Here is a 26,711-nt window from a genome sequence, read left to right on the forward strand (position 1 = left end):
GTAGAAGTCCTAGCCAGAGTAATTAGCCAAGGAAAAGAGATAAATGGCAACCAGATTTGAAAGGAAGAAGTCAAATTATCCTTTTTTGCAGATAATGTGATACTATATTTAGAAAAACTAAAGACGCCACCAAGAAACTCTTAGAACTGATAAATTTAGCAAAGTGGCAGGATACAAAATCAACATACAAAAATCAGCAGTGTTTCTAGACCCTTATAGAAATCTATCTGAAAAATAAATCAAGAAAACAATCTCATTTATAATAGCCACAAAAAATAAAATAGCCAGAAATAAATTTAACCAAAGAAGTGAAAGAACTACAACGAAAGCTAAAAGCGTTGATGAAAGAAATAGAAGAAGACACAAACAAATGGAAAGGTGTCTCAACCTCATGAACTGGAAGAATTAATATTGTTAAAAAGTCTACAGTATTCAAAGTAATATACAGATTCAGTGCAATCTCTGTTGAAATACCATGTGAGCCAATTCACCCTAATAAACTCCCTTTCATGTATACATATATCCTATTAGTTCTGTCCCTCTGGAGAACCCTGACTAATACAACAGAAAAAAAAGGCTTCACATTTTTATGGAACCATAGAAGACTCCAAATAGCAAAAGTGGTCCTGAGCAAAAAAGAATAAAGCTGAAGGCATCGTGCTACCTGATTTCAAATTATACTACAAAGTTCTACTAACCAAAACAGTATAGTACCGGCATAAAAACAGACGTATGGACCAAAAAAACAAAACAGAAAATCCAGAAATAAATCTATAAACTTACAGCCTATTTTTAAACCTTACTGCAAATAATGATTAATAAATAATCAACTACAATTTTAGAGTGTTCCTATTAATTGTGGTTACAAGAGTGTATACATTTGGTAAAACTAATTGAATTGCATATTTTAAAAAGGAGTTTTATTGTGTGAAAATTATACATCAATAAAAGTGATTTAGATTTAAAAACTAAGGATTTATTCCATATAATGTGTGTATATAAAAATATATGTGTATATATACACATACACACACTTATATTTACATGTCTACTATGTGTACATACAATCTGAAGGAGGAGTCCAGGGAGATTGTTAGTGGAAGGAGTGGGGACCGAGGAACACAAGAGTGAAGAGGTGATAGTGAGAAGGAGGATGAAGTCGGCCTCCTGGCCATGCCTGAGGGACACAGTTACATACACGAAAGGAACCAGAAGTTGAAAGAACAATGCTTCTTAAAACTACTTCAGTCCCTTCGTTTAAAAGGAAAACACAGAAAGAAGAAAAAACACAAAACACACAAAAATGCAAGCTTTTTCCTCCTGAACCCTTTCCCCATCCTCTGTCCACCAAGGCCTCAGCAGCCACCAGCAGACACAGGGGAGCAGAACAAGGATGACACAAACGGGAAAATCAAGCAGGCTAGTAACAAGTTGGGGAGCAGATTCTGGACTTTATTTCTTCAGTTTAGGCAGCAGAATACAGCAGTGTGAGCTGCGCAGGCACTAGGTGTGTGCTTTGGCGTTCCCAGGGAAGCCATGGATATGCAGAAGAAAGTCTCTGAAGGCCATTAAAGAGAAAGATTTTGGGTTTCCTGACACCAGGCCAGAGGGATTCTCCAGGCAAGACTTCAAGCTTTTGCTGGAACCTCTCAGCTCTTCAGGCAGAATCGGAAGGAAGACGAAGTCAAGGTCCACTTCAGCAACAGCCTCCAGAATGCTGGCCGCTGCCCCCTCCGCAGCAACTGGAGCCCCCCGATGGCTGGCTGCAGCAGTCAGAGCTCTGAGGTCTGTGGCAGTGGGACCTGCGGTGCCTGTGGTGGCTCAGGCAGCAGCCACCTCCCCCAGAACTGCAGCAGCCCCCAGAGCTGGAGCCACAGCAGCCTCCGGAGCTGACACTGCAGCAGGAAGAGACTGGAGGGCACTTAGGGGGACACTTTGGGGGACACTTAGGGGCGGGGCACTTGGGAGTGCACTTAGGGGTGCACTTGGGAGGGGGCTGACACTGCTGCTGGCTCTGCTGGCAGGACATCTTGGCGGTGGGTGTTCAGGAGCTGAAGGAGAGTCAAATAACAAGTCAGACGCAGGCAGGGGCCACCTCTGCCCCTGTGACACTCTTAACATCTCTCACGTATAAATGCATCATCTTCAGTAGTTTTATTTCCAATAACTTCCTCAAACTCTCACATCACCTTTTTCAAGCTTCGGATATCTTTGAATGTCAGACAATTGTAAACTAAGACTAAACAATATTGCAAAATGCATCTAAGATGCTAATGTGTTGTCAGTGGAGGAAGAAATTATTACAAATATGTCTTCAGACTGAAATTGTCTGATTTACGAGTCATTTAAGGAAAATTTATTTTTAAAGGAGAAGAGGCAGTCATTCTCTCTGGTCATAACTTGCAAGACAATTTTACTTGGGAAGGTCAGCATTGCACAGGATCTTGGAGACTACTAGTCAGTAAACTCACTTCGATAGAGACAGATAAACTCAGCAACTGCTGCAGACCTAGTACTTGAACCCTGACCCCCTGATCTCAGGTTGGAGCTCAGACTTCCTCACTCACCATCTGCTCAGGCTGATGGGCTGACACAGTGGGTCTCAGGCTTGGTGAGTGCTAACCAAGCTGGGAAGTTTGTGAACAAATCTCAGACCCATGAAAATGTGGGGTTCACAAACCCCAAAGAGCCTTTAGTCCCATGTCCACAGCTCTAGTTCTTCCCTTGTGGCAGAGACAGGGTTGTATCTTCAGAAGTGGGCTTCCCTCCCGTGGGCTGCCAGAGTGGAGCAGGTCTCTCTGCTTCAAGGTTCCCATTCTGGACCACCCACCTCATCCCAGAGCAGTTCGTTTCCTCTGGAGTTCAAAGGCACATGGCACAGCCAGCCAGCTCTTTTCCTCTTCTCCTTTCTGCTCCCAGTTAGTGCCAGACCCCTTTCTGCCCCTGCCCCTTCAGTCTTTTCTAAACTCTCCACCTCTGACAACATGGCCCTAGCCCCTGAGGCCCCGCCCTTCCTTCCCTCCTGCTCTGTTCTAAGCATCCCTGCTGCTGTTCTTACCGGGGTCACAGGCAGCACAGGGTTCTTCAGCACCTCAGGAGGTGAGTGGATGGGTGGTCTGGCCCGGAGCCCTTTTATCCTGGCCTGGGCTCTGCCCCAGCTGTGAGACAGGGCCTGGGCATGAGAAGACCTTCCTTCTGACACCCACGTGGGAATTGTGATGGGTGGTGACTGACAGCTCCACACCTACCTCTCTTCCCCAGGCTCAAAGCAGCCACTCCCAGATAGGAAAGTGCCTACTTGAAATGGGGTTCCAGATAACTCCTACCATCACCCACCTCATTTACTTGAAGGCTGCTTCCCTGAGAGCCTCTCAGTTCTCAGTCTTAGAACTTAGGACCTATCTCATTTCTGTCTCTTCCGAAGTACCTGATGCTCCATGTAGCCTGGGTTGAAGTTGAAGTACTAATCCCTGAGGTTTCCATGCATGTTTACTTCTGTCCCTGTGCACCACCAAGCTGTGTGGCTGTGGGTGCAATGTAGACATCTATACAAGTAAAACCCTTGAAGTAGAACCCGGCCCAGGACTAGGCCCTGCGAGGTGGAACTGTTGAAACTATTTAGCCTGTACGGTTTTTTAAACCATAAAGCTGGAAGATGAAAAAGAATTAGTTACAGAAGAATTAGTTAGTTGTGAAAGTCAATAAATTAACACAAAAAAGAGATAAGATGCCTGACAGAGAGACTGAAACATTCTAGGCTCTGACTAAGTGAAACATTCATACCTTGCTGAATACAGAGTGAATATACTGATCTTAAACAAAGCGCAGCTTTTTTCTAACGAGAGTGAGTCTGGCTGTTGGTGATCTGTTTGCTTTTAAATAGCCCTTTTCTTCTGGTGGGGTCTTTGATGTGTCAGCACTGAGATGTGACCCAGGAAGCGGCTCATCAGAGAAACAAGAAGCCCCAGCTGTGCTCTTAGTATTAGTGTGAGAATCTGGACTTTTCTGGGTTCACACTGGGAGCACCGGATGACGGTCACAGATGAGAAAGAGAAAGAAAAGAGACATGGTTGTGAGACATTATAAGTCTATGCTTCCATGTGGGGTCAAATGGCTGGTGGGACCCCGTCCTGGAACATAAGGGGACGGGTGCCTTTTAAGAACAGGAGTCCTTAATATTTAATGTGAATGTGTTTATGCTGCTACTTTGGAGGCCCCTATCCTCTCTCTCCACTAGAATCACTAGCTTTCTACATGTCCACAGGATTTATATGAATGGAATGCTTTGAATTTTTACATTTTTAGGATATTAATGAAATGGGCTCCTGTTCATTCTAGGACACACTAGTCACTAAGACAGCCATGACTGCAAGGTTATCCACAAATTAAACTATTTCTTCAGAGGAAGACCAAGAAAAGCCAGATTAAATCATATGAGGGACAAGTCCTCTTCCTCCCAGCCCCTGACAGACTCTGGATATGCCCAGAACTTGGGAATGATGTCTAGGTCACAATGGACATGGTGACCCTAACCAAAACGTGGTGGAGATACATGTGTATTTATAAACACATACACAGAGCTTACATATTGAGAGAGAGGTGTGTGTGTGGGTACCCCCTTTCTCAGAGCATCAACTATTACAGCTGCCTAGACTCCTCTGACAACGTAGTATCTCCAAACACTTGTAGTGTATCTTTGATTCTGTTCTTTTATGACATCCAAGAAAACACTCTCCCATCCCTGTGCATAATTAACGCTAAGTCATTAGTAAAGTCTTGTTCATGATTACACACTGTATAAGGATAAATGTCCAAATTCCTGCAGTGAAATAATACTTTGTGTTCTCCCTTTAGTTTAAGTCTTTGTTGTCTACTCTCAGAAATGTTCTGAAACGGAACTGGATTATATTCTGTACTTTGATTATGCTTCTCCCTGCAGTGCATGCCATGGCCTCTGTCCTTCCAGGACAGTGTGGCTCAATCTCAATTTTTTTCCCTTCCTGTGGCGTATCACTCTAATGACATAATAGTAAATTCTTTGATGGCCTGCCTTGGGTGTTTCATATTTCTTTACCTACATTTTTCAACACAAGGCTATGCGCACAATGGATATTTAATGACTTTTAAATCCTCTCATTGGTATTAGCATTGGTTTACAGTTTATAAATAGCTATTCCTTATGACTCAGGTCACCCTCATAGGAGACACACTCTGAGACAGGCTCATTGAGGTGTGTGGGCCACATCACCCTGAGAGGTCTGCCACCGTCTCTCCTGGGTATGACGTTTGTTCTCCTGCTCAGATTGTTCCAAAGGGCTTAGTAATGGAGGAGTGGTCAGGACATTGGTTCCCAGGTTGTCACAATGGCAGGTCTACTCAGAAGTTCAACTCCTGGTATCTAGGATGATGGGGCTGGGATGATGGGGCTGGGATGATGGGGCTGGGATGCCATCTGGTCCATGCCTCCGTCTTTATGCAGGGCAACACCCAAGCTCTCAACTGACCTAACTTGGATGTAGGTGATGAGTCAGCAACATAGTTGTATTAGGAAGATTGGAACTTGAATCTTGGCTGTGAGATATCGTGGCTTTGCTATTAGGTCAAATAGGATATCTTGTCCAGCAAAGTATTGACTTTCTGAAATTTCCTATTTGTCAAGGTGTTTTCTCTTTTAGGTAGTCAAAAATTCACCAACTTATGGGAAGTGAGTGAATACTATTGAGATCTAACCAGAAATAATTCAAATGGAATAATTTTTGTGTGTGTGTTCTATAACCAGTAACAAGTTAAGTTAGTAGTCTTTGTTTTGTTCTTTCCATATCTACAACCCTTTAAACAATTACAGTGATGAAAAAATGCTATTAAAGTCTGGAAGAAAATTCTGTTCTATTTAAATAGTATCTTTTAAAAATATTTTTATTGCGGTTATTGTTATAATTGTTAATATATCGATATACTGCAACTGTGCTGAACTCTCCTAAATTCTTGCAGTGAACACTTTTCTTAAAAAATTTGGCAAAATACATAATCCAAAATTTACTGCCTTAATCATTTTTTTAGTGTACAGTTTAGTAATGTTAAATAGAATCACATAGTTGTATAACCGATCTCTAGAATTTTTGTCTTCTTGCAACACTGAAACTCTACACCCATTAAACAACAGTTCTCTCTTACTCCCTCTCCCCAGCCCCTGGCACTCACCATTTTACTTTCTGTTTCTATGAAAAAGACTACTCCTTGTATCTCACATAAGTGGAATCGTACAGTGTTTGTCTTTTTGTGACTTTTTGATTTAGCATATCTTTAGGATTCATTCATATTGTAGCATGTGCATAAATTTCTTAGCTTTTTAAGGCCATGTAATATCACATTGTATGTATATGCCTCCTTTTGTTTCTATAATCATCCAGCGGTGAATGCTTGCTTTGCTTCCACCTTTTAGCTATTGTGAATAATAAAGCTATGAATACGGGTGTACAAGTAACCTGTCAAGACTCTACTTTCAATCCTTTTGTATTGCATATACCCAGAAGTGGAATTGCTGGATCATATGTTAATTCTATTAACTTTTTGAGGAATCACCATGCTCGTTTTCATAGTAATTATACCATTTTACATGCTCACCAACAGTGCACAAGCATTCTAATTCCTCCACATCCTCACCAACACTTGTCATTTTCTGTTTTGTTTTGCTTTATTTTTTATAGTCGCCATTCTCTTGGGTTTGAAGTGGTATCTCATTGTGGATTTTTCTTTAAATAATTTAATCTAATTATGAATGGTGTTGAGTATATTTTCATGTATCCTTTGGCCATTTGTAAATTTCTTTTGGATAAGTGCCTATTCAAGTCTTTTTTTCCCATTTTTAATAAGGTTTTTTTGTTTACTTGTTTAATTGTGGGGGTTCTTTACATATTTTGGATAGCAACCCATTACCAGATACATGATTTGCTAATATTTGCTCCCATAACAAAGATTTCCTTTTCATGGTATTGATTTTGTTCACTGATGCACATACATTTCTAATGTTTATGCAGTCTAATTTATCTATTTTTACATTTGTTGCCTGTGCTTTTGGGATCATAGCCAAGAAATCATTGTCAAATCCAATGTCATGAAGATTTCCTCCTATGTTTCCTTCTAGGAATTTTTTTTTTTTGAGATGGAGTCCCACTCTGTCAGGCAGCAGTCTGGAATGCAGTGGCACGATCTCGGCTCACTGCAACCTCCACCTCCCAGGTTCAAGCGATTCTCCTGCCTTAGCCTCCCAAGTAGCTGGGACTACAGGCGTGTGCCACCATGCCCAGCTAATTTTTGTATTTTTAGTAGAGATGAGTTTCACCATGTTGACCAGCCTGGTCTCTGTCTCTTGACCTTGTGATCCTCCTGCCTTGACCTCCCAAAGTGCTGGGATTACAGGCGTGAGCCACCACACCCAGCCTGTAGTTTTAACTCTATGTTTATGTCTTTGATCCTTATTGAGTTAATTTTTGTGTATGGTGTAAGCTGAGGGTCCAGCTTCATGCTTTTGCATGTGCATATCTAAATTTCCCAACACCACCTGTTGAAAAGATTGTCCTTTCTCCATTGAGTGGTATTGGCACCCTTGTCAAGAATCATTTTGATCAGCTAGGCATGATAGTTTGTGCCTACAGTTCCAGCTACTCAGGAGGCTGAGACAGGAGGATTGCTTGAGTCCAGGAGTTTGAGTCCTGCCTGGGCAACATAGCAAGATCCTGTTTCTGGACAAAAAAGAATAATTTGACCATATATATGAGGATTTATTTATTTTAAGTTTCTCTGCTACTCTTCTATTTCATTGACCTATATGTCTACCTTTATGCCAATAAAACACTATTTTCATTATGGTTACTTTGTTGTAATTAATTGCATTAATTTATTTTTATTTTTTTTTAGAGACAAGGTCTCACTATGTTGCTCAGACTTGTCTAGAACTCCTGGGCTCAAGAGATCCTCTATCCTCTGCCTCCTGAGTGGCTGAGACTATAGATATGCACCACTATGTCTGTCTGTGATAAGTTTTAAAGTCAGGAGTGTGTGACTCTAACTATATTTTTCTTCTTCAAGATCGGTTTTGTTATTTGAGGAATAATTCACAATTAGTCATAGTGTATAATCCTTTTAATGTGCTGTTGAGGATTTTTATCATCCCTCAATATCACCAAAGACATTGTTATGTAGTTTTCTGGCTTTGGCATCAGAATAATGCTGGCCTCAGAGAATGAATTCATAAGTGTCCTCTTTTCTTCAATTTTTTTGGAAGCATTGACTAAGAATCGTGTTGATTTCTCTTCAAATGTTTGGTAGAATTAATGAGTGAAGCTGTCTGGTCCTGCACTTTATTCTGTTGGCAGAGTTTTGATTACGGATTCAATCTCTTTGTTAGTTATAGATCTGCTCAGATTTGTTTCTAGGGGTCTATCCATTTCATCTAGGTTATCCAATTTAGCATACAATTGTTCATGGTATTCTCCTATAACTTTTTATTTCTATGAGTTAGTTGTAATGCCTTCCCTCTCATTTTTGATTTTAGCTCTTTGATTCTTCTCTTTTTTCCTCATCAAGCTAGTGAAAGGTTTATCAATTTTGGTAGTCTTCTCAAAGAACAAACTTTTGGTTTTGTTGACTTTCACTATTGATTTTTCTATTTTTTGTTTCATTTATTATATCTTTTTTTATTTCCTCATTCCTTCTACCAGCTTTGATGCAGACTGTTTTTTGTTTTTTTGTTTTTTTGGTTTTTTTGTTTGTTTGTTTGTTTCTTAAGTCTTAAGGTGTAAAACTAGGTTGCTGATTTGAGGTTTTTTTCTTTTTTAATGTAAGAGTTTATAGGTATAAATTCCTCTCTTAGCACTGCTTTCTCTTCATCTCATAAATTTTGGTATGCTGCATTTTCATTTTCATTTTCTCAAGATGTGTTATAATTTCCTTTGTAATTTTTACTCTGACCCATTGGTTGTATAAGAGTGTGTTGTTTAATTTCCACATATTTGTGGATTTTCCAGTTTTCCTTTTGCTGCTGAATTCTAGTCTTATTCCATTGTAGTTGGAAAAAAATACTTTGTATAGTTTTAGTATTTTAACATTTATTAAGATTTGTTTTGTGGGCTTCCGTATGTGGCCCATCCTGGAGAATATTGCATGTGTATTTGAGATAAATGTGTACTCTGCTGATCTCAGGTGGAGTGTTCTGCATATGTCTTTTTGGTCCAATTGATGTATAGTGTATTCCACGTCCTCTGTATACTTATTGATATTCTGCATGGTTGTTCTCTATCTGTTACTGAAAGTGGAATATGAAGTCTCTTACTATTATTGAAGACCTCTCCATTTCTCCATTTAATTCTGTCAGTATTTGCTTCATATATGTCAGAGTTCTGATTTGAGGCACATATGTGTTTATAATGATTCTATATTCTTGTTAAATTATTTCTTTTATCATTATGCAATGTCCTTATTTGTCTTTCGTAACAGTCTTTGAGTTAAAGTCTAATTTGTCTAATAAGTCTCTTAGGTTCTTTTCACTTTATTTTCTTTTCATTTTCCTCCTCAAATTCAGTAATTTCAAATAACTTGTCTTCCATTTACTGATTCTTTCTTGTCTCTGCCTCTTTGACTCTGCTGTTGAACGTCTCTGAATCATTTTTCTATGAAGTTATTGTGTTCTTCAGCCCCAGAATTTCTGTGTGAGTCTTTGTAAAAATAATTTCTATCTGTTGATATTTTTATTTGTTAATACATAATTTTCTTAATTGGTCCTCTCTGTGTGTTCTCCTTTAATTCTTTGAGCATTTAAGACAGTTGTTTTAAAGCTTCTTCAAGGAATTCATTGGCTTGTGTTTCTTTAAAGTCAGTTTCTAGAGATATATTTTGTTTCTGTAAGTAGGTCAATTCTCTGTCTCTTTGCACGCCTTGTGTTTTTGTTGTTGTTGTTGAAAATTAGATGTTTGCAAAAACAGCCATGTCTCTCCATCTTTGGGAGCCGGCTCTGTGCAGTGGAGAACCTTCAGCGTAGTGTGAAGGCTTAGGGTCCTCTCAAACCTGTCCTGGGGATGCACCTTCCCTGAGCATGTGTTTGTGCTTGTGTTTGTGTTTGTGTGTGTGCACAGACACTTTTGTTTCAGTTCCCTGACTGCTTTTAAATGTCTAAATTTTTCAGAGAGTCTTACTCTTGCTTCTTCTTGGAGCCTTTGCCAATTTTGTTCCTCTGCTGCTAATCTCTTATCTTTAGGCACTTGCAAGTCTGCAGTCCCCTTGCAGCTGTTTCATGCCACAGTGCAGCCTCTGCTTTCAGCAACCTTCAACCGAATATCCAGACTATGCCACTGACTCATTGGTGCTCTAAAATCAGGTAAGACACAAATCAGTTCCTCACACAGTCCTCACACAACCTACAATCTTGCATGCAAGTTCCACTCTTTTCCTTCCATCTGTAAGAAAGGCCGAGAAATTGTGCAGCCTCCTCTGACCACACCACATTATGCATAAGATGGGAAAGGGTAGGGGTGAGCAAAAGCACCACAAAATTTCCTACCATTTGAGTATGGTTACTTTCTTTATTAAAGATTTGCTTGGTTACTGAAGCTTCTTACCTTGCTTTTAAAGTTTTCAGAAAGATGTTTTGGTCTGTATATCATTGTCCAATGTCTCTGAAGTGAGCTAGAGCCTGGAGATTCCTTATTTACCATCTTATGTCATCATTTGATGTTACCTCAGCAGTGAACACTCTTAAATATCTATTTATTATTATTATATTGTGTCTCATTTGCCTAATACTAGAAATCCGATAAGTATTGTTAAATGAATAAATTAGTCACCAAATCTTTTGCATGAATTGTTATGCCAGTTAGCATTCTAAATTACAAAGAGTAAGTGATCATTTCCACACAGCTTCAACAGCCATGTTTCATGAGCTGAAAAGCTCACAAAAAGCTTATGAACCAGTAGATGAGTTCTCATCCCTAAAAGATGAGCTACGCTTTTTGTTTATTAATGAGATTAAATTGCTTTTAAAATGTAATTTCAGAAGTTATTGATTTTCTTCATTAATTATTTGAGAATTAAATATGAATTCTGCCAAAACTTTTATAGGAACATTTGTTTACTCAATTTTCATGAACTCTGTTTCTTACCAATATGAGTCATCTCCCTATCACATATATTATAATTTTCCCAAGTTAATTTTTTATCCTTCCATGCCTTTAGTGGTACTATCTGATACTTAGAATTTAATTTTAATGTGGTTAACTGTACCACATTTTCACTTATGTATTCTAGATTTTGTGTTATTTTGAAAATCTTCTCAATAAATTAACTACATTTTTGGTGTGTTATTGCAATTGTGGTTATACAGCTATAAATAGCTGACAAAACTCATTTAAATTTGCATTTAAATTTATTGAATTTTATTGCATGCAAATTATACAGCACCAAATGTGATGTAATTTTTTTACAATGCAAATTCATTTCACCTATGTGCATGTACATATGTGTGTGTAAATGCATGCACATACAATACGGAGGAGGAGTCCGGGGAGATTGTTAGTGGAAGGAGTGGGGACCGAGGAACACAAGAGTGAAGAGGCCTCCTGGTCATGCCTAAGGGACACACTTCCATCGGTAAAAGGAACCAGAATTTGAAAGAACAATGCTTCTTAAAACTACTTCAGTCCCTTCGTTTAAAAGGAAAACACAGAAAGAAGAAAAAACACAAAAACACAAAAATGCAAGCTTTTTCCTCCTGAACCCTTTCCCCATCCTCTGTCCACCAAGGCCTCAGCAGCCACCAGCAGACACAGGGGAGCAGAACAAGGATGACACAAACGGGAAAATCAGGCAGGCTAGTAACAAGTTGGGGAGCAGATTCTGGACTTTATTTCTTCAGTTTAGGCAGCAGAATACAGCAATGTGAGCTGGGCAGGAACTAGGTGTGTGCTTTGGCGTTCCCAGGGAAGCCATGGATATGCAGAAGAAAGTCTCTGAAGGCCATTAAGGAGAAAGATTTTGGGTTTCCTGACACCAGGCCAGAGGGATTCTCCAGGCAAGACTTCAAGCTTTTGCTGGAACCTCTCAGCTATTCAGGCAGAATCGGAAGGAAGACGAAGTCAAGGTCCACTTCAGCAACAGCCTCCAGAGTGCTGGCCGCTGCCCCCTCCGCAGCAACTGGAGCCCCCCGATGGCTGGCTGCAGCAGTCAGAGCTCTGAGGTCTGTGGCAGTGGGACCTGCGGCGCCTGTGGTGGCTCAGGCAGCAGCCACCACCCCCAGAGCTGCAGCAGCCCCCAGAGCTGGAGCCACAGCAGCCCCCAGAGCTGGAGCCACAGCAGCCTCCGGAGCTGACACTGCAGCAGGAAGAAACTGGAGGGCACTTAGGGGGACACTTTGGGGGGCATTTGGGTGTGGGGCACTTGGGAGGGCACTTGGGCGTGCACTTGGGAGGGGGCTGGCACTGCTGCTGGCTCTGCTGGCAGGACATCTCGGCAGTAGGTACTTAGGAGCTGAGGGAGAGTCAGACAGAAAATCAGACCTAGGCAGAGGTCACCCCTGCCCCTCTGACACTCTTAGCATGACTTATAATTATAGAAACATCATGTCCAGTAGTTTCACTTCCAATACTTTCCCCAAAATCTCTCGTCATCTCTTTGCAAGCTCAGGATACCCTTGTGTGTTATCTGTTACACAAAATAGTAAACTAAGACCAAACAATATTACAAAATGCATTTGACAGTCTAAAGTGTTGTAAGCGAATGAATAAATTATTCCGAATATGTCTTCACATCCTGAAATTATGTGATTTATAGGTCATTTAGGGAAAATTATTTCTTAAAAACAAATAATAGTCACTACCTTTTGTAACTTGCAAGGTAGTTTTACTCTGTAAGATCCATACTATGAAAGATCTTGGATATTCCTGGCTCAGTAAACTCACTTTGTTGAAGCAGAGACAGACAAACCCATAAATTCCTGCAGCCCTGGAATTTGAATCCTGGCCTCTTGATCTCAGGCTGGAGCTAGGACTTCCTCAGATCACCACTTGTTAAAGCTGATGGGCTGGCATGGTAGGTCTCGGGCTTGGTGTGTCTTAATCAACCTGAGAAGTTTGTGAACGAATCCCGGACCCATAAAAATGTCAGTTCCATAAGCCCAAAGGAGCCTCTGGTCCCCTGTCCATGGCTCCAGCTCTTCCCTGCAGACAGGGACAAGGCTGTATTTTCAGAGGTGGGCTTCCTTCCTGTGGCCTATCAGAGTGCCCCAGGTCTCTGCGCTTCAAGGTTTCCCATCCCAAGGGACCTGCTCCACCCTAGAGCAGTGTTTTCGGAGCCCAAAGGCACAGCCAGCCCGTTCTTCTTTCTGTCCCAGTTGTTAGCAGTCTCCTCCCTGTCCCCCATTCCATCAGTCTTCTCAAGAAAACTCCCCACCTCTAACAACATGGCCTCCAGCCGCGGAGGCCCTGCCCACCACCCCTCCTACCCTGATCTGAGCATCCCTCTGTGGAAGCCCCTGCTCCTGTTTCCAGAGGACACATACCAAAGTCACAGGCAGCACAGGGTCCTTCAGCACCTCAGGAAGTGAGTGAATAGGGTGCTCTGGCCCTGAGCCCTTTTATCCCAGCCTGAGTTTCTGCCTCCTGTGGTGAGACAGGGCCTGGGCATGAGAGGACTCGCCTCCTGATACCCACGTGGGTCCTGTGATGGGTGGTGACTGGCAGCTCCTCACCTGTCTCCCTCCCCAGGCTGAGGGCAGCTGCTGCTGAATAGGAGTAGGGCTGCTTAAAAAAAAAAAGGGTGAGGACAATTTATACATGACTTTCTGTCCCATTCTTCCTGGTAAATCCCAGCCTTGACTGCTTTTTAGTTCTAGTTTTTGCACATTGGCTCCCAATTCCTTTGTTCCTTCTTGTTGCTCGTGGAACTCATTGGCTCTTGGCAGCTGAGTTTGGGCTGTAATTTAGAGATTCTTTCACATATTCCCACTTAAGTCTAGGTAATCCTCCCAGGCTACCAGGGGTCAGCTAACTTCTGTCTGCAGCCCAAATCTGCCTGCTTCCTGATTTGGATAGCCTGCGAGGTTTTTATGTGTTTAAATTGTCGAGAAAAGAAAGCAAAAAAGGAAAATGTTTACAACATATAAAAATTATGTTAAATTCAAATTTCACGCTCCATAAAGTTTTATTTCTCTGACTCAGATAATGAGCCACATTCTTTATTTTACTGATTGTGTCTGTGGTTCTTTTCACACTACAATGGAGAGCTGAGTAACTGGGATAGAGATACTATGGTTCCCAAAGCCTAAAATATTTATTCTCTTACAGCTTGTAAAAAAAAAAAAAAAAAAAAAAAAAAAGGAAAAGAAAAGAAATGCTGACCCCTGATGCATTCCATGATATTTAAGAGCTTGCAGTCAGACAGGCTAGAAAACTGTCCTGGTTCTGCCATCTAATGTCTGTGTGTACTTGTGAAAATTACTTTACTTGACTCCTTTTTAGTTTGTTGTTCTTGTTTGTTCCTCAGTTTAAAAGTACAGATAGTGATACAGATATCTCTAAGGGTATTGTGCCAGCCAGTAAAATAATATAAGGAAAGAGTCTGGTAGAAGGTCCGTGAGATGACAGACCCTTAAAAAATGTGATGCCTACATATGCATCAATAAAAAAATAGGTATCATTTTGAAGTCATAGCTGCTTTCCAAGATGGAGGGGGTGGGGTGTAAATCTGGGATTTGGGATTGTTCGGTTTTTTGATTGTTTCCTTTTTTAATGTTTAAGACCCCTTCCTTTGTTCTGCTAAGTATATTGATGTATTTGACTATGAAGTAGGAATGACTGTGAGTGTGAATAGGGAAGGCATTTGTGTGGAATAGGAGAACTCCAGAACTCTGTATCGTTCCACATGGAGTGAAAAATCCCGGAGTTTCCAAGGACCCTATGTCAGGAAGGAGGGAAAGGCACACATGGGGAGATGGAAGGGGAAAGAGGGACTGGGGGGAAAGCCAGGCCTTAGGTGCAGGACACTGTCCACGACATGGTAGGAGAGCCTCTAGGAGCTTTTCACCTCTGCAGCTCCCTCCTCCTAGGTTTCCCCCTATTGTCTCTGCTTGAAAAGTGTTTTCTTTCCCTCTACTTTCAGTAGATGAAGGGAAAGCGCAGGAGTTCCTATCTGGTTCAAGTTTGTATACAACAATATGGTGAGCTTTTCCGACATAAAACTAATTCATGAATTAGAAGAAGGCATACTACAGCCAGAACAAACATATGAGGAAAAGCCCTCTCTTTCCTGTCAGTGGTAGAAACACTGGGGGAGCATCTAAAATTCTCCAGAGCCTGGAACAATATAGTACATTAGTGATATCTAGGTCATAAGCAGAAGAGTGAAGCTAGTTCACAAGTAGTTGCAAAATGTAAATATGTTTGTCATATGTATTAGGATATCCAAATAATATATACACTAAATGTGTGTGTTTATATAAACATACACACATCATATATTTTATAATGACTCTGTGTGTGCGTATTTTCTTAGCTGTTTCTCTGCCTCTCGCCTTCTTGGTTTCTCTCTCTAGCTCTTCTTCATTAGAACTGTTCTAGAAATAATTGCCTGTGACCTTAATAGAGTGACCAAACATCCCAGTTTGCCAGCAACAGTTTGGGATTATGCCTTTTGTCTCAACATATATATCACAAACCTTCTTTTTCATCTCGAATGTGTGCCAGTTTGGATGAAAATGTAAATAGTCATGCTACCATTGAACAAGTCTTCTCAAAGGCTTTTGCTGATTCATGATAAAGCCAAAACTCTTACCCTTCGCGTTCAAGGACCTGTGTGATGTGACCTTATTCTGTTTCTACAAGTTTTTATTTGCTTTGCTTTTCTTTTTATTGTTTTTTTCCTTTTGAGACAAGGTACTGCTCTGTCACCCAGACTGGAGTGCCATGGTACAAATCAGGGGTCACTACAGCTTCGAACTTTTGCTAGGACTGCAGGCACACACCATCATGGCCCAGGTAATTTTTAATTGTTTTGTAAAGTTGGAGTCTCATTATGTTGGCCAAGGTGTTCTTGAACTCCTGGACTCAAGTGGTCCTCCTGCCTCAGCCTCCCAAAGTGCTAGAATTACAAGCGTGAGCCACTATGCCCGGCTGACTGCTTTGCTTTTTTAGAGAAGAAATCCTCTTCAGCTGACTTGGCCAGTTAACTCTACTTTGAACAAACTACCCCTCGCCTTAATGTGTTTTGCTTTATGTGACATATCTCTGAAATGAGATTGAATATTTTGGCTGGATGTGATGTTTGTATCTTTTATCAGCACTTAGAGCAAGGATATGCATGTAATCATTTCATCAGCATTTCACAGCACCTGAGAGCTTGCAAATAGCTTTTCCATCTGACTGGAGATCATCCCATGTGGGATTGGCCCTAAGACATGCACAACGATAAGTGCTTGCCATATCCCTCGGATGCCTCTGTATTATTCAAGGATGATGTCTGTACTTAGGTTGTCCCAAAGGGCTTTGTTATTGAAGGAGAGGTCAGGGTATTGATTCCTTGGCTTACTCAGGAAGTACTACTCATATGTCCAGCTCACTGATTCCTGGTATGGTGGGGCTGACATGCCACTGAGCCATGCCTCTGTCTCCAGGAAGGGCAGCACCCAACAACAATTACTGTGACTTGGGTTTGGTGATAAATCAGCAGCGTGGTTGTAGTATCATGAGGATTCATTGCTAAGCCTTGGCTATTAGATTTAAACTGGCTGGATATCATCTCAATGGAAGAAACATTTCCTGATAAGTGATTGGCTTTCTGGGGTTATCTTTTCATGAAAGGTATCTGCCTCTTATAATCTCAGGAGATGACAGGACACATGGCTGAGATCCACAGGAAGTAATTCTAACTGTATGGACTTCACTCTGTTCCCTGGACCCTACAGCCCTTTCCAGAGAAGGATCTTGTACATTAGCAGTTTTTGGTTTGTTCCACCTTTTTTTCCCCCAAAACCTTTATTTTGTATTGTAAATTCCTTTTAATGCACACTTAGATGAAGATATTTATGTTTTCTAATTCGTTGATAAAAAAATTATTTTGAGTGAAAAAGGGAAAAGGAAATATAAAAGAAAAACAAGTGCATTTTTAAAACTTAGAAATCTACATAGCAAATAACATCACAAATAAGACAGAAAGAAAAGTAATCGGTTAGAGGAAATTGCAATACATTTGCTAAGAATATAGAAAAACAGTCCTTACAATTTAATTGGAAAAATGCAAGTATGCCAATACAAAGAACAATCAAAGGCCGTGAACAGGCAACACGCATACTAGAAAAGAAACACAAATGGGAAAAACATGTTAAAAATATGTTCAATGTGGCCGGGCGTGGTGGTTCATGCCTGTAATCTCAGCACTTTGGAAGGCCATGGAGGGTGGAGTTCAAGACCAGCCTGGCCAACATGGTGAAATCCGTCTCCACCGAAAATACAAAAAATTAGCCAGGCGTGGTGGCAGCACCTATAATTCCAGCTACTTGGGAGGCTGAGGCAGGAGAATCGCTTGAACCCAGGAGGCAGAGGTTGCAGTAAGCCATGATCAGGCCACTGCACTCCAGCCTCAGTGACAGAGAAAGACCCAAAAAAAAAAAAAAAAAAAAAAAAAAAAAAATTCAATGTGACTAATAATCAAAAAATGAAAAATAACAAAAGGAAATATTTTGGGTTTTTCTGATGTAGGTTGTCTATCCAGTTTATTCATATCAGATTGGCAAAGATTACCTAATAAAAATCAGTGTTGGGGAGGATTTGTGGAATCGAGCACTCATGCTTTATTAGTGTGAAAATAAATTGCCATAATTATTCTTCATTACAATGTGATGATCATTTAACACACACTTGATGGTGTGTAAATGAATTAAAAAGTAAAATGAACATACTCTTTCACAATGTTTGAACATCTAGAATTTCACCTAAGGAAATAAGGGAATGAAGGAAAGAATATATGCATAAGAATGTTCACAGTAGCAAATTAGAAATAATAGGAGTTCTGTAAGATTTCAGAATACAAGACCAATATTCTTATATCTCTGAAAATAATGGAAGATAAAAAATTTAAAGATGTGACTTTAAACAGAAAAATGCATGTTTTATAATAATATGTATATTTTTAATGAACTACATACTTAGGAAAAAGGATCACATGACAACAATGAGAAACTGTTTCACACTCATCACTGGACAATTATATAAACATCTAATATCACACAGTGTTGCCAGTATGTGAAGCCACAGGCATTCTCACACTGATGGAGGGAGTGTGAGCTGGAGATCAATGTGACAGCATATTGTAAAATTAAAGACGAGCCTATCCACAATTCAATTGTGTGATCCCTCAGCACATATCCTAGAGAGACTTGCCTAGGCATGGATGACAGAGAATTTTAAATAGTGGAATCATTTAGATTTGCAAGATAATTAGAAACAACATAAATATTCCTTAAAAAGAGATTGCTTAAATATGTAGTAGTGTGGTTGTAAGGTGAAATATTGCATAGCAGTACGAAATGCACACAGGTAAGCCAATTAATAGGAATATCTCACAAATGATTCTGTGATAGGAAAGCAAGTTTGCATAAGATTTCATTAAGTGTATAATATTTGATTTGAAAATATGTAAACTAGACTACATATTTTAAGGAAATTTATAATGTAATAGAAGTTTAAAGAAATACATAGGAATACTGAACTCCAAACTCAGGATATTCCTCTGGAGGGGAGGGAGAAGATAGGCATCAAATGTATAAAACTGTTTACCTCTTTGTTGGGTGATGTGTAAGAAATTATTTATTAAACAAGTATTTATACTTTTTAAATATCAATTTCTCATAACAATTACAGATATTTTAACTAAAACTTTAAATAAGAACTTTTAAATTTTAACTTTTATTTCAATAATTTAATTTGAAATTTAATTTAAAATTCTAACTTTAAAATGTATATATATATAAATTGTATGCATGCCCTTTTAATTATTAAAAAAAAGTGAAACATTTTGTCTTTTTCTGACGTAGGGTGTCTATTCAATTTATTTATTTATATCAAATTGGCAAAGATTGAGTGCCTAACAAAAAATGTATTATATTTTATTACATGAAAATTCTGAAATAGTACTCATTGAAAATCTTTCAATAAAATCAAATCTATGTGTGCGGGAATCTTTTTTCTGTTTGTTCACTAGTATCTCTCAACTATCTAAATAAACTCTTAGAATATTTTACGCTCTTAGTAAATATTTATTGAATATTTTATTTACAGGGTTATGGCTTTCTAGTTTGTTTCTTTCATATGATTTTGGATGTACTGAAAATTCTATTTTGATGGTATTAGATCTATCAAAATTTGTCACTAACATTTGTTACGTTTCTTTTGTGCATAAAAACATTTTTCCCTTGTGAGTTCTACTTTGTGATTCAATTTTAAAAATTAGCTCCTTAATCCTCCTGAAACTTGTTTTGTTAAAGAATATAATTTCTTTTTTTCTCCAGTTCAACTTACTAAATAAGCCATCCTTTCTCCACTGATCTATATGCTAACATATTTTAAATTCTTTTCACACAAAAGCGTCTCCTGGCTATTTATGGTACTCCATTTCCTCCCATCATATGTGTTCAAGATGAAGATATTTTCTTTGCACTTGTGTGTTTTATTGTGCAAAAAGTCATAAGGTCTTCAAAACAGCCCCTTTCATCACTCTGAGACCCGTGGAGATGAGGAGTTTTCCTGAGTTTCTGTGAAGCTACGGAGGGAAGGGGGAATTCTCAAAGGACTGTGATGGGGGCATCTCCTTAGGATCCTGAACAGTGTCTGTCTTTCTGGGGAAGGTCCACAACACAGCCCAACAGATACCACCCTAGGAGTCCACTCTCTGGCTATCTGTCATGCATTCGCTGAGCAGAGGAGGGAGATGGTGCTGACATAGATAACTGTGGCAAATATCTTGAATAAATACTTGCATCTAATTCTCTGTGCCTGAATTTCTGACTTTTAAACTGAGGCTAAAAATGGACCTGCTTCATAAAAATTTCAAAGATTAAATAGTATACTGTGAGCACACAGTGCCTGGTGTATTGAAATTGCTCAATCACTGATGCTTCTTATAATATTACCCATTCATCAGAAGAAGGTTGTCTTTTCTCTAGCAGCCCAGGATGGTGGCACTCCTCGGCCACTGGTCTGAGTATCTAAAGTGGGAGGAAGTGCTCAGAGAGGGCTTTCTGGATCTTCTCATGCTGCTTGGACTGTGTCACCATCCTGGTCTCAAACTGAGTGGGAATTGTGGAGCATTTGTATGCATGAACAGGAGGGTCTTGTTAAAGTAAACTAAAATGGACACCAGACCTGAAGAGTCCCTGGACAGACAAAGCCAGTTAGGCCTCATAAATGACCTCAACTTTGGTTGATCTCCAAACATAAGGGAAACGTAACTTAGGTTATTTCTTGTAAATGCCTGTATTAAAGAAAAATGATACTTCAAACCAACCAATCAGAAGCCACCAGAGCTACCTTATAATTATGCAACTAGGGACTTTCAGCAGGATAGACTGAGTAAGAAAATGATGTAACAACAACCAATCGAATATTTTCTTCACTTTATTTTGTGTTTGCTTTATAAAAGCTTTCCCCTTGTGTTCTCTTGACAGAGCCCTCAAACCACTTTTGGGGTTCATGAATTGCTGTTTGCTCAAATAAACTCTTTAAGATTGTATTATACCTCAGTTTACCTTTTAGCAGTCCCCACAGGTGGAAAGCAGAGAAGAAATGAAGTCCAACCCCACTCCTTGATACTGGTTTCTGGACTCATCAGAGAGCCAAAGAAGAAGGGAAGACTTACAGGGACCCTGCAGAAAACTGATGTCTTTAAATTTAAGGAGCTCCTGACCTTGAAGCATCTGTGAGTCCCTGTCTAAATAGCTCTGGTCCTTGGAGCTTGGAAAAAGGAGGAAAGAGATAAAAATGTTGTCACTTTTAGTGGGAGTACTGTGGGATGTCCACTCCTCCCTGGAGGAAGCCTTCTCAAGTTAAAGCACAGGTTCCCCTGCCTTAGGGAGCCACAGGACAAGGAGAGAAGCCCAGCCCTTCTCCTCAGAAATCCCCAAGGATGGTGTAATACCCATATCCCCTGAACTCAGGAAGTCCTTACCCAAGGCCTATATGCTGACTGTGCCTATGGAGTATCCCTGATCCCAGTGCAGAGAGGCCTGGTAATACAGGGGTTGCAATTCATAGGGATTCAAACTGCGTTTTCTTCAGGGACTCCATGCCAGATGGGGAAAGAGAAAGCACATCTGGGTGGTTCCAGGAGGAAAGGGCACAAGAAGTCATGATAGGAGAGAGGATAGCCTGAGAATACTAATATTGAAGGACTGTAGTGTTAAAATAGTGTGAAAGTAGAGGAAATATGAGGGAAGCTTCCTGGAAGTGGAGGAAGCTGACTGACATTCATCCAGGATCCAAACCTCAGGACAGACAATCAGAAGGACTTCTAGAAGCACAGAGGCAGGGTGTCTTTCTTTCACAGAGTTGGACATTGCTTCCAAGCTCTTGACACCTGAGATGAACATTGGTGTGTTTGTGTGTGTGTGTGTGTGTCTGTGTCTGGGTGTGTGTGTGTTTGCGTGTGTGTGTCTATAATTTATGACTCCATTTGTATAGGCAGTGGCAAGAACAGAAACTATTTGAAGCTCAAAGGTTTATTTGTACTAGAGCAGTCTGCATTTTTAAAGTACAAGCTACATGGAATCATTTTGCTATGGTTGCTGAAGGAAGAGCATGGTAAAATTCTTTGGGAGAATAGATGGGGAGAGAGTGAGGGTATCAGGAAGAAGGAGGGTGACAGCTGAGTAGGATAATATCTGTCTTCCTTAATAACCAGGGTTATTATGTCATCATCGCTCCACTTCGGTCCTCCCTTCCACATCTGGCCTTGTGATGGAGGGTTGGGACTGCCAACCCTCTCTCTCTTTGCCGGCTGTTTCCTGGAGTCTCTGCCAGTAGGGGGAGCTAGAGAGAACTTGGAGACTGACAGAGCTACAAGGACCAGGCTTCCTTAGATTCCCTTAGAATTCTCCAAGTCACCCCAATATTACTTCTCACCCCAGCAGGAGCAATTTATCCCAGTAGCAACAGTGGTTCCAGTGTGCAGTTTCTCCCACTCACAAAACCAACCTTGTTGGGTTATCATGGAGACAGACCCTAGGACCAGCACCAGCTTGTGCCCCTCCTCAGAAGCCTGAGTCCAGACACGTAGGGTCCCTCCTCTGAGCTCAGGGATCCTGGCACTCTTGAGAAGGGCCCCTTTCCTAGAGGCCTGAGTTTCAATTCATGGGAAACTACTCCAAGTTTCTAAGTTTTGATAATTTCAAGACACTCCCTTTCCCTGCCATTGGTAGCATGATGGCAATGACAGTTACTGCCTCCACGAACTCTTTTTGTCCTCTATTGGTCTTGTCAGTTCTCTGATGCCAAGTAAGCAATTCTTTATATAAACTTCTGTCTGTTAAAGTAAATCTCATAATTCTCTTTCCTGACTTGACCCTGGCTGAGGCACTGAGCGGCGGGGATCAGCTCTGGTGAGGACCAGGAGTTGAAGGAGTCAAGCAAGCTATGCTGCTTCAAGGCCCAGATAACCGGGTGATGGAGCTGAGATCAGGCATGCTTATCCCTCTCGGCACATTTACAGGTAAGAGTAATGCAGTCTAGAAAAAGATGATGAGCACATCATTTGTTTTATTGTTTCATGCACAATGGAGATTGCCAAGGAAATCAGGGGAATGAGGTAAGGTCTTCTATTTGGTGTTTCCAGGCCAGGTGCACAGATGGAATCAGAGGCTGGAAGATGAATTTTTGTGAGAGGGCAGATTTCTGCATTCTAGGTCAGAGGAATCTTCCAGGACAGAGTTTGAAGTCCTTACTAAAATGTCCCAGCAACACAGCCAGGCCCAAGGAAGATGAAGTTGCACCTCTCATGCCTCTAAATCTGCTCTTCTAGGCACAAGGTCCATTTCAGCAGCAGCCTCCAGAGTGCTGGCCACTGCCCCCTCCACAGCAGCTGGAGCCTGCTGAGGGCTGGCTGCAGCAGTCAGAGCTCTGGGGTCTGTGGCAGTGGGACCTGCGGCGCCTGTGGTGGCTCAGACAGCAGCCACCACCCCCAGAACTGCAGCAGCCCCCAGAGCTGGAGCCACAGCAGCCCCCAGAGCTGGGGCCACAGCAGCCTCCGGAGCTGACACTGCAGCAGGAAGAGACTGGAGGGCACTTAGGGGGACACTTTGGGGGGCATTTAGGGGCGGGGCACTTGGGAGGGCACTTGGGGGTGCACTTGGGAGGGGGCTGGCACTGCTGCTGGCTCTGCTGGCAGGACATCTCGGTGGCGGGTGTTCAGGAGCTGAAGGAGAGTCAGACAGCAAGTTAGACAGAGGCAGAGGCCACCCCTGTCTATTCTTGTCCTTTCTGCATTATTTCTAGACCCTTCATTTTGAAAGCCTTATATCAAACATAGAAAAATTACCTCTAATGTTTTTATGACTCTCAGTGTTTACCAAGTGCTTTCATTCATGGATTCTCACTTCAAACCTTATTTGAGATGTTGTCCTGCAATATATAATCTCCGAATATGTAAATAAAGTTTCTGCTCATTAAAAGCTCCTAAGTGTAGGAGAGAAGGCCAGGAAATAAATTGGCTCTAGGCCAACATTCATTCTATCACATCACCAAGAATTCTAAAAATGTTCAATGTTGGGACCAGTTTAGAGGTGAAAAATCTCTTTAAGGAAAAATCAAAAGGAATTTCTATTGGAAGAACTGATGTATTTCGGTTTGCAGAAATAGAGAAAACTATAACCGCAAAGGACGTTGGAGTCCATTTGTTCCAACAGACTCACTATATAAATAAAGAAACTGAAGCCAAAAGAGGTAACTTCACTGGCCCAAAGTTATTCACTAGCATGTCACATTTGTTCCTAGGTCCCCTGGTTGCCATCCTGGGCTCTGCCCTTTAGCACATGCTGCCTCCCCAGGCCTGTCCCTAGGCGCTGTCACATGCCTTCTAAACTTCAGTGTGGACTCAGTTTTCCACTACAGATCTTCCTGTTGGCATCTAACAAGATCCACAGGTGTCTCTGATCCTTTCTTCCTCTAAGTAGCAATGTCCTCAGCATATCTTTTCTACAAATAAGTATGTCTGTATTTCCAAAATTATATTCCCCCTATGCGACCCACTCCAGCGTAATCTAGTGGCCAATGTGTTTATTCTCTTAAACCAGAGAAACACGCTGAGCAACTGAAAACAATTTGGTTCCTCTAAATCTGTGTCATATAGCCCTCCAGATCTTACCAGTTCTTCTTAATCTCTCTCACTCCGCCCCACCCCTCTACCTCCTCTTTCCAATTTTCTTCCCCTGCCCCATTCCTTGCCAATCACAATTCCAGGCCCCTGAGGCCCTGACTAGACTCTACTAGACTCTACTCCTGCCCTGGTCTGAGTATCCATCCCCTCCCTCCCTGGCCAGAGCATTCCTCTGTGGAAGCCCCTGCTCCTTTTCCCAGGGCACACTTACCAAGATTACAGGCAGCACAGGGTTCTTCAGCACCACAGGAGGTGAGTGGATGAGATGCTCTGGCCCTGAGCCCTTTTATTCTGTCCTTGGGTGCTGCCTCCAGCTGTGAAACAGGGCCTGGGCATGAGAGGACCTGCCTCCTGACACCCACATAGGTCTTGTGACGAGTGGTGACTGGCAGTTCTGCACACACCTTCCTTCATGGGTGTTCAGGGGAGCTGCTCTCAGCTAGGAAAGAGCTTGGTGGAAATGGGGGCTTGTGGTGGGTGAAAATGAACATCATGGTTCCTGGAGTCCTCAGTGGCCTATATCCTATGAAGATGGCTCTCTTCACAGTCTTGTAGTCACGCTTATGAATTCTGCACAAACAACCCCTTTTTCCTTCCATCCTAGATACTAATTTTCCATCTAGACCTTTGACTCCAGATAGCTTGGTTAAGAATCCACAAGACTGCATTGTGGGGTTTGTCTCTGCACACATGCGCATGTGTGTGCTTCATAGTAGTTGAGAAAAGAGGCCTTGGAGACCCTGGCCAAGTACTCAATATTTTTGGTCATTGGCTTTCTGATATTTTAAATACAGATAATAAGAGAAATATCTTTTTTGCAGGATTTACAAATTAATTAAGATGGCAAAGGGGAAGTAGCTGAGATAGTATGTGGCATGCGGTTATAATCAGGAAATGAATGGATAGATAGATAGATAGACAGATAGATAGATAGATAGACAGAGACAGACAGACACAAAGAAAAATAGAGGGAAACCTGAGGTTTTAAAGGACATTGGGAATTTTTAAAGCCACAGGTGCCTTTTAAGTTAGGTGGCTCTTATTAAAACTAAAGGTCATTTTTTTTTTTCTCCCACATGCCTCAGTGAATTGGGCTTTCTGAAGGTAGATCCAGAGTGGGTATAAGAAAAGAGGACTAAAGAGATGTATATTGCCCTAAATTACAGCATAAAAGAATTTGCAGTTTCCTGAGGAAAATCTGAAGGGATGAGGTAAAATAAAGATGGGAAGGGTGAAGAGAAGAGAACAGCCAATGAGGTGGCTTTAAACTGTGACTTGGAGTGGTGTAGCTGGTATAGACAAGAATAGACATAGTCAATATTTAATTTGAAAGTATTGGCTTTGTTGCAATATACATTTCCTGGGTTTGATTTTCCAGTTTCCCATGCTCAAAATTAACCAAATGCAAAATGTAAAAGTGATAAACCAATATTTGAAAAATAAATGTGGTCAAAATTATATATAATATCAAAGAATTATTGGATGTTTTTAGCAGATCATAAGTTGCAGAAGAACAGATTGGTGAACTTGAAGAAATTGTTCAAACCGAACTGAAGAAAGGGAAAAATACTGAAAAAATGAACAGGTGATCACATTGAATAATATCAAACATTTTGGCACCCATGTATTTAGAGTTTCAGGAAGAGAGAATAAGTAGAATGGGGGAGGAAATATCTTTTTAAATAATGGTCAAAAACTTTCCAAAAGTGATAAAAATTATTAACCTATAGGGCCTAGAAATTAATAAATCCCAAGCAGGATAAATACATAGTAAGCCCATAAATGGTACTATAGGTCCAGAAAGAGGATACCAATTAGTCTTGGAAGACTGGTGGAAGAGAGAGGGATTCTGAGGGAGGGTGTCTAGGAAAGGTTTGTTAAGGGCATCTGATAGGATACAGGTTTTAAGGGGTGGTGAGGTTTAGATAGCTTAGGGAGATGGAGATGGTAGGGAGTAGGGAGGTATGTGGAGAAGAAGTAAGGGGTATGACAATATGTACAGGGCAGGAGAAGTCTTTTGTGGTTGAAATGCAGGGCATGTGATAGAGAATAAGGCACAAAGTGCAGCTAAAAGAAAGACTGGGTTCAGCCTGTGGAAAGTACAGGGCAGGAGGGGCAGGTGGTCTTTTGTGGTTGGAATGCAGGGCATTTGGTAGAGAACAAGGCACAAAGTGCAGCTAAAAGAAAGACCGGGTTCAGCCTGTGGAAAGTCCATTGTCAGGGCAAGTCACTGGCCTGTCTGTATTGAGTGTTCACCAGAAATCCATCTCCTGAAGGCTTTAGTTTAATTTTATTTTTTTACTTACAGG

General features: G+C 41.0%; 2 protein-coding genes across 2 annotated transcripts; both read right to left on the reverse strand.

Annotated features, from left to right (window-relative positions):
• Nucleotides 1-1,691: 1,691 nt before the first annotated feature.
• Nucleotides 1,692-2,029, reverse strand: LOC105540332 (late cornified envelope protein 1C-like). Its single transcript, XM_011980882.1, has one exon. It carries the CDS (start codon nt 2,027-2,029, stop codon nt 1,697-1,699), a length of 333 nt encoding a protein of 110 aa, XP_011836272.1. The 3' UTR covers nt 1,692-1,696.
• A 20,799-nt stretch (nt 2,030-22,828) lies between these two features.
• LOC105540338 (late cornified envelope protein 1C) lies at nt 22,829-24,660 on the reverse strand. The gene is made up of 2 exons (XM_011980893.1): nt 24,632-24,660; nt 22,829-23,442 (listed from the first exon to the last, which is right to left on the reverse strand). Exon 2 carries the CDS (start codon nt 23,418-23,420, stop codon nt 23,064-23,066), a length of 357 nt encoding a protein of 118 aa, XP_011836283.1. The 5' UTR covers nt 23,421-23,442; nt 24,632-24,660; the 3' UTR covers nt 22,829-23,063.
• Nucleotides 24,661-26,711: the final 2,051 nt, after the last annotated feature.

This window comes from Mandrillus leucophaeus, unplaced genomic scaffold (genome assembly GCF_000951045.1).
Source record: "Mandrillus leucophaeus isolate KB7577 unplaced genomic scaffold, Mleu.le_1.0 Scaffold1049, whole genome shotgun sequence".
NCBI lineage: Eukaryota > Metazoa > Chordata > Mammalia > Primates > Cercopithecidae > Mandrillus > Mandrillus leucophaeus.

Excerpts from the sequence above, each read along its gene's own strand:
- LOC105540332 (XM_011980882.1), bottom strand. The coding sequence starts at position 2,029 with ATGTCCTGCCAGCAGAGCCAGCAGCAGTGTCAGCCCCCTCCCAAGTGC.
- LOC105540338 (XM_011980893.1), bottom strand. The coding sequence starts at position 23,420 with ATGTCCTGCCAGCAGAGCCAGCAGCAGTGCCAGCCCCCTCCCAAGTGC.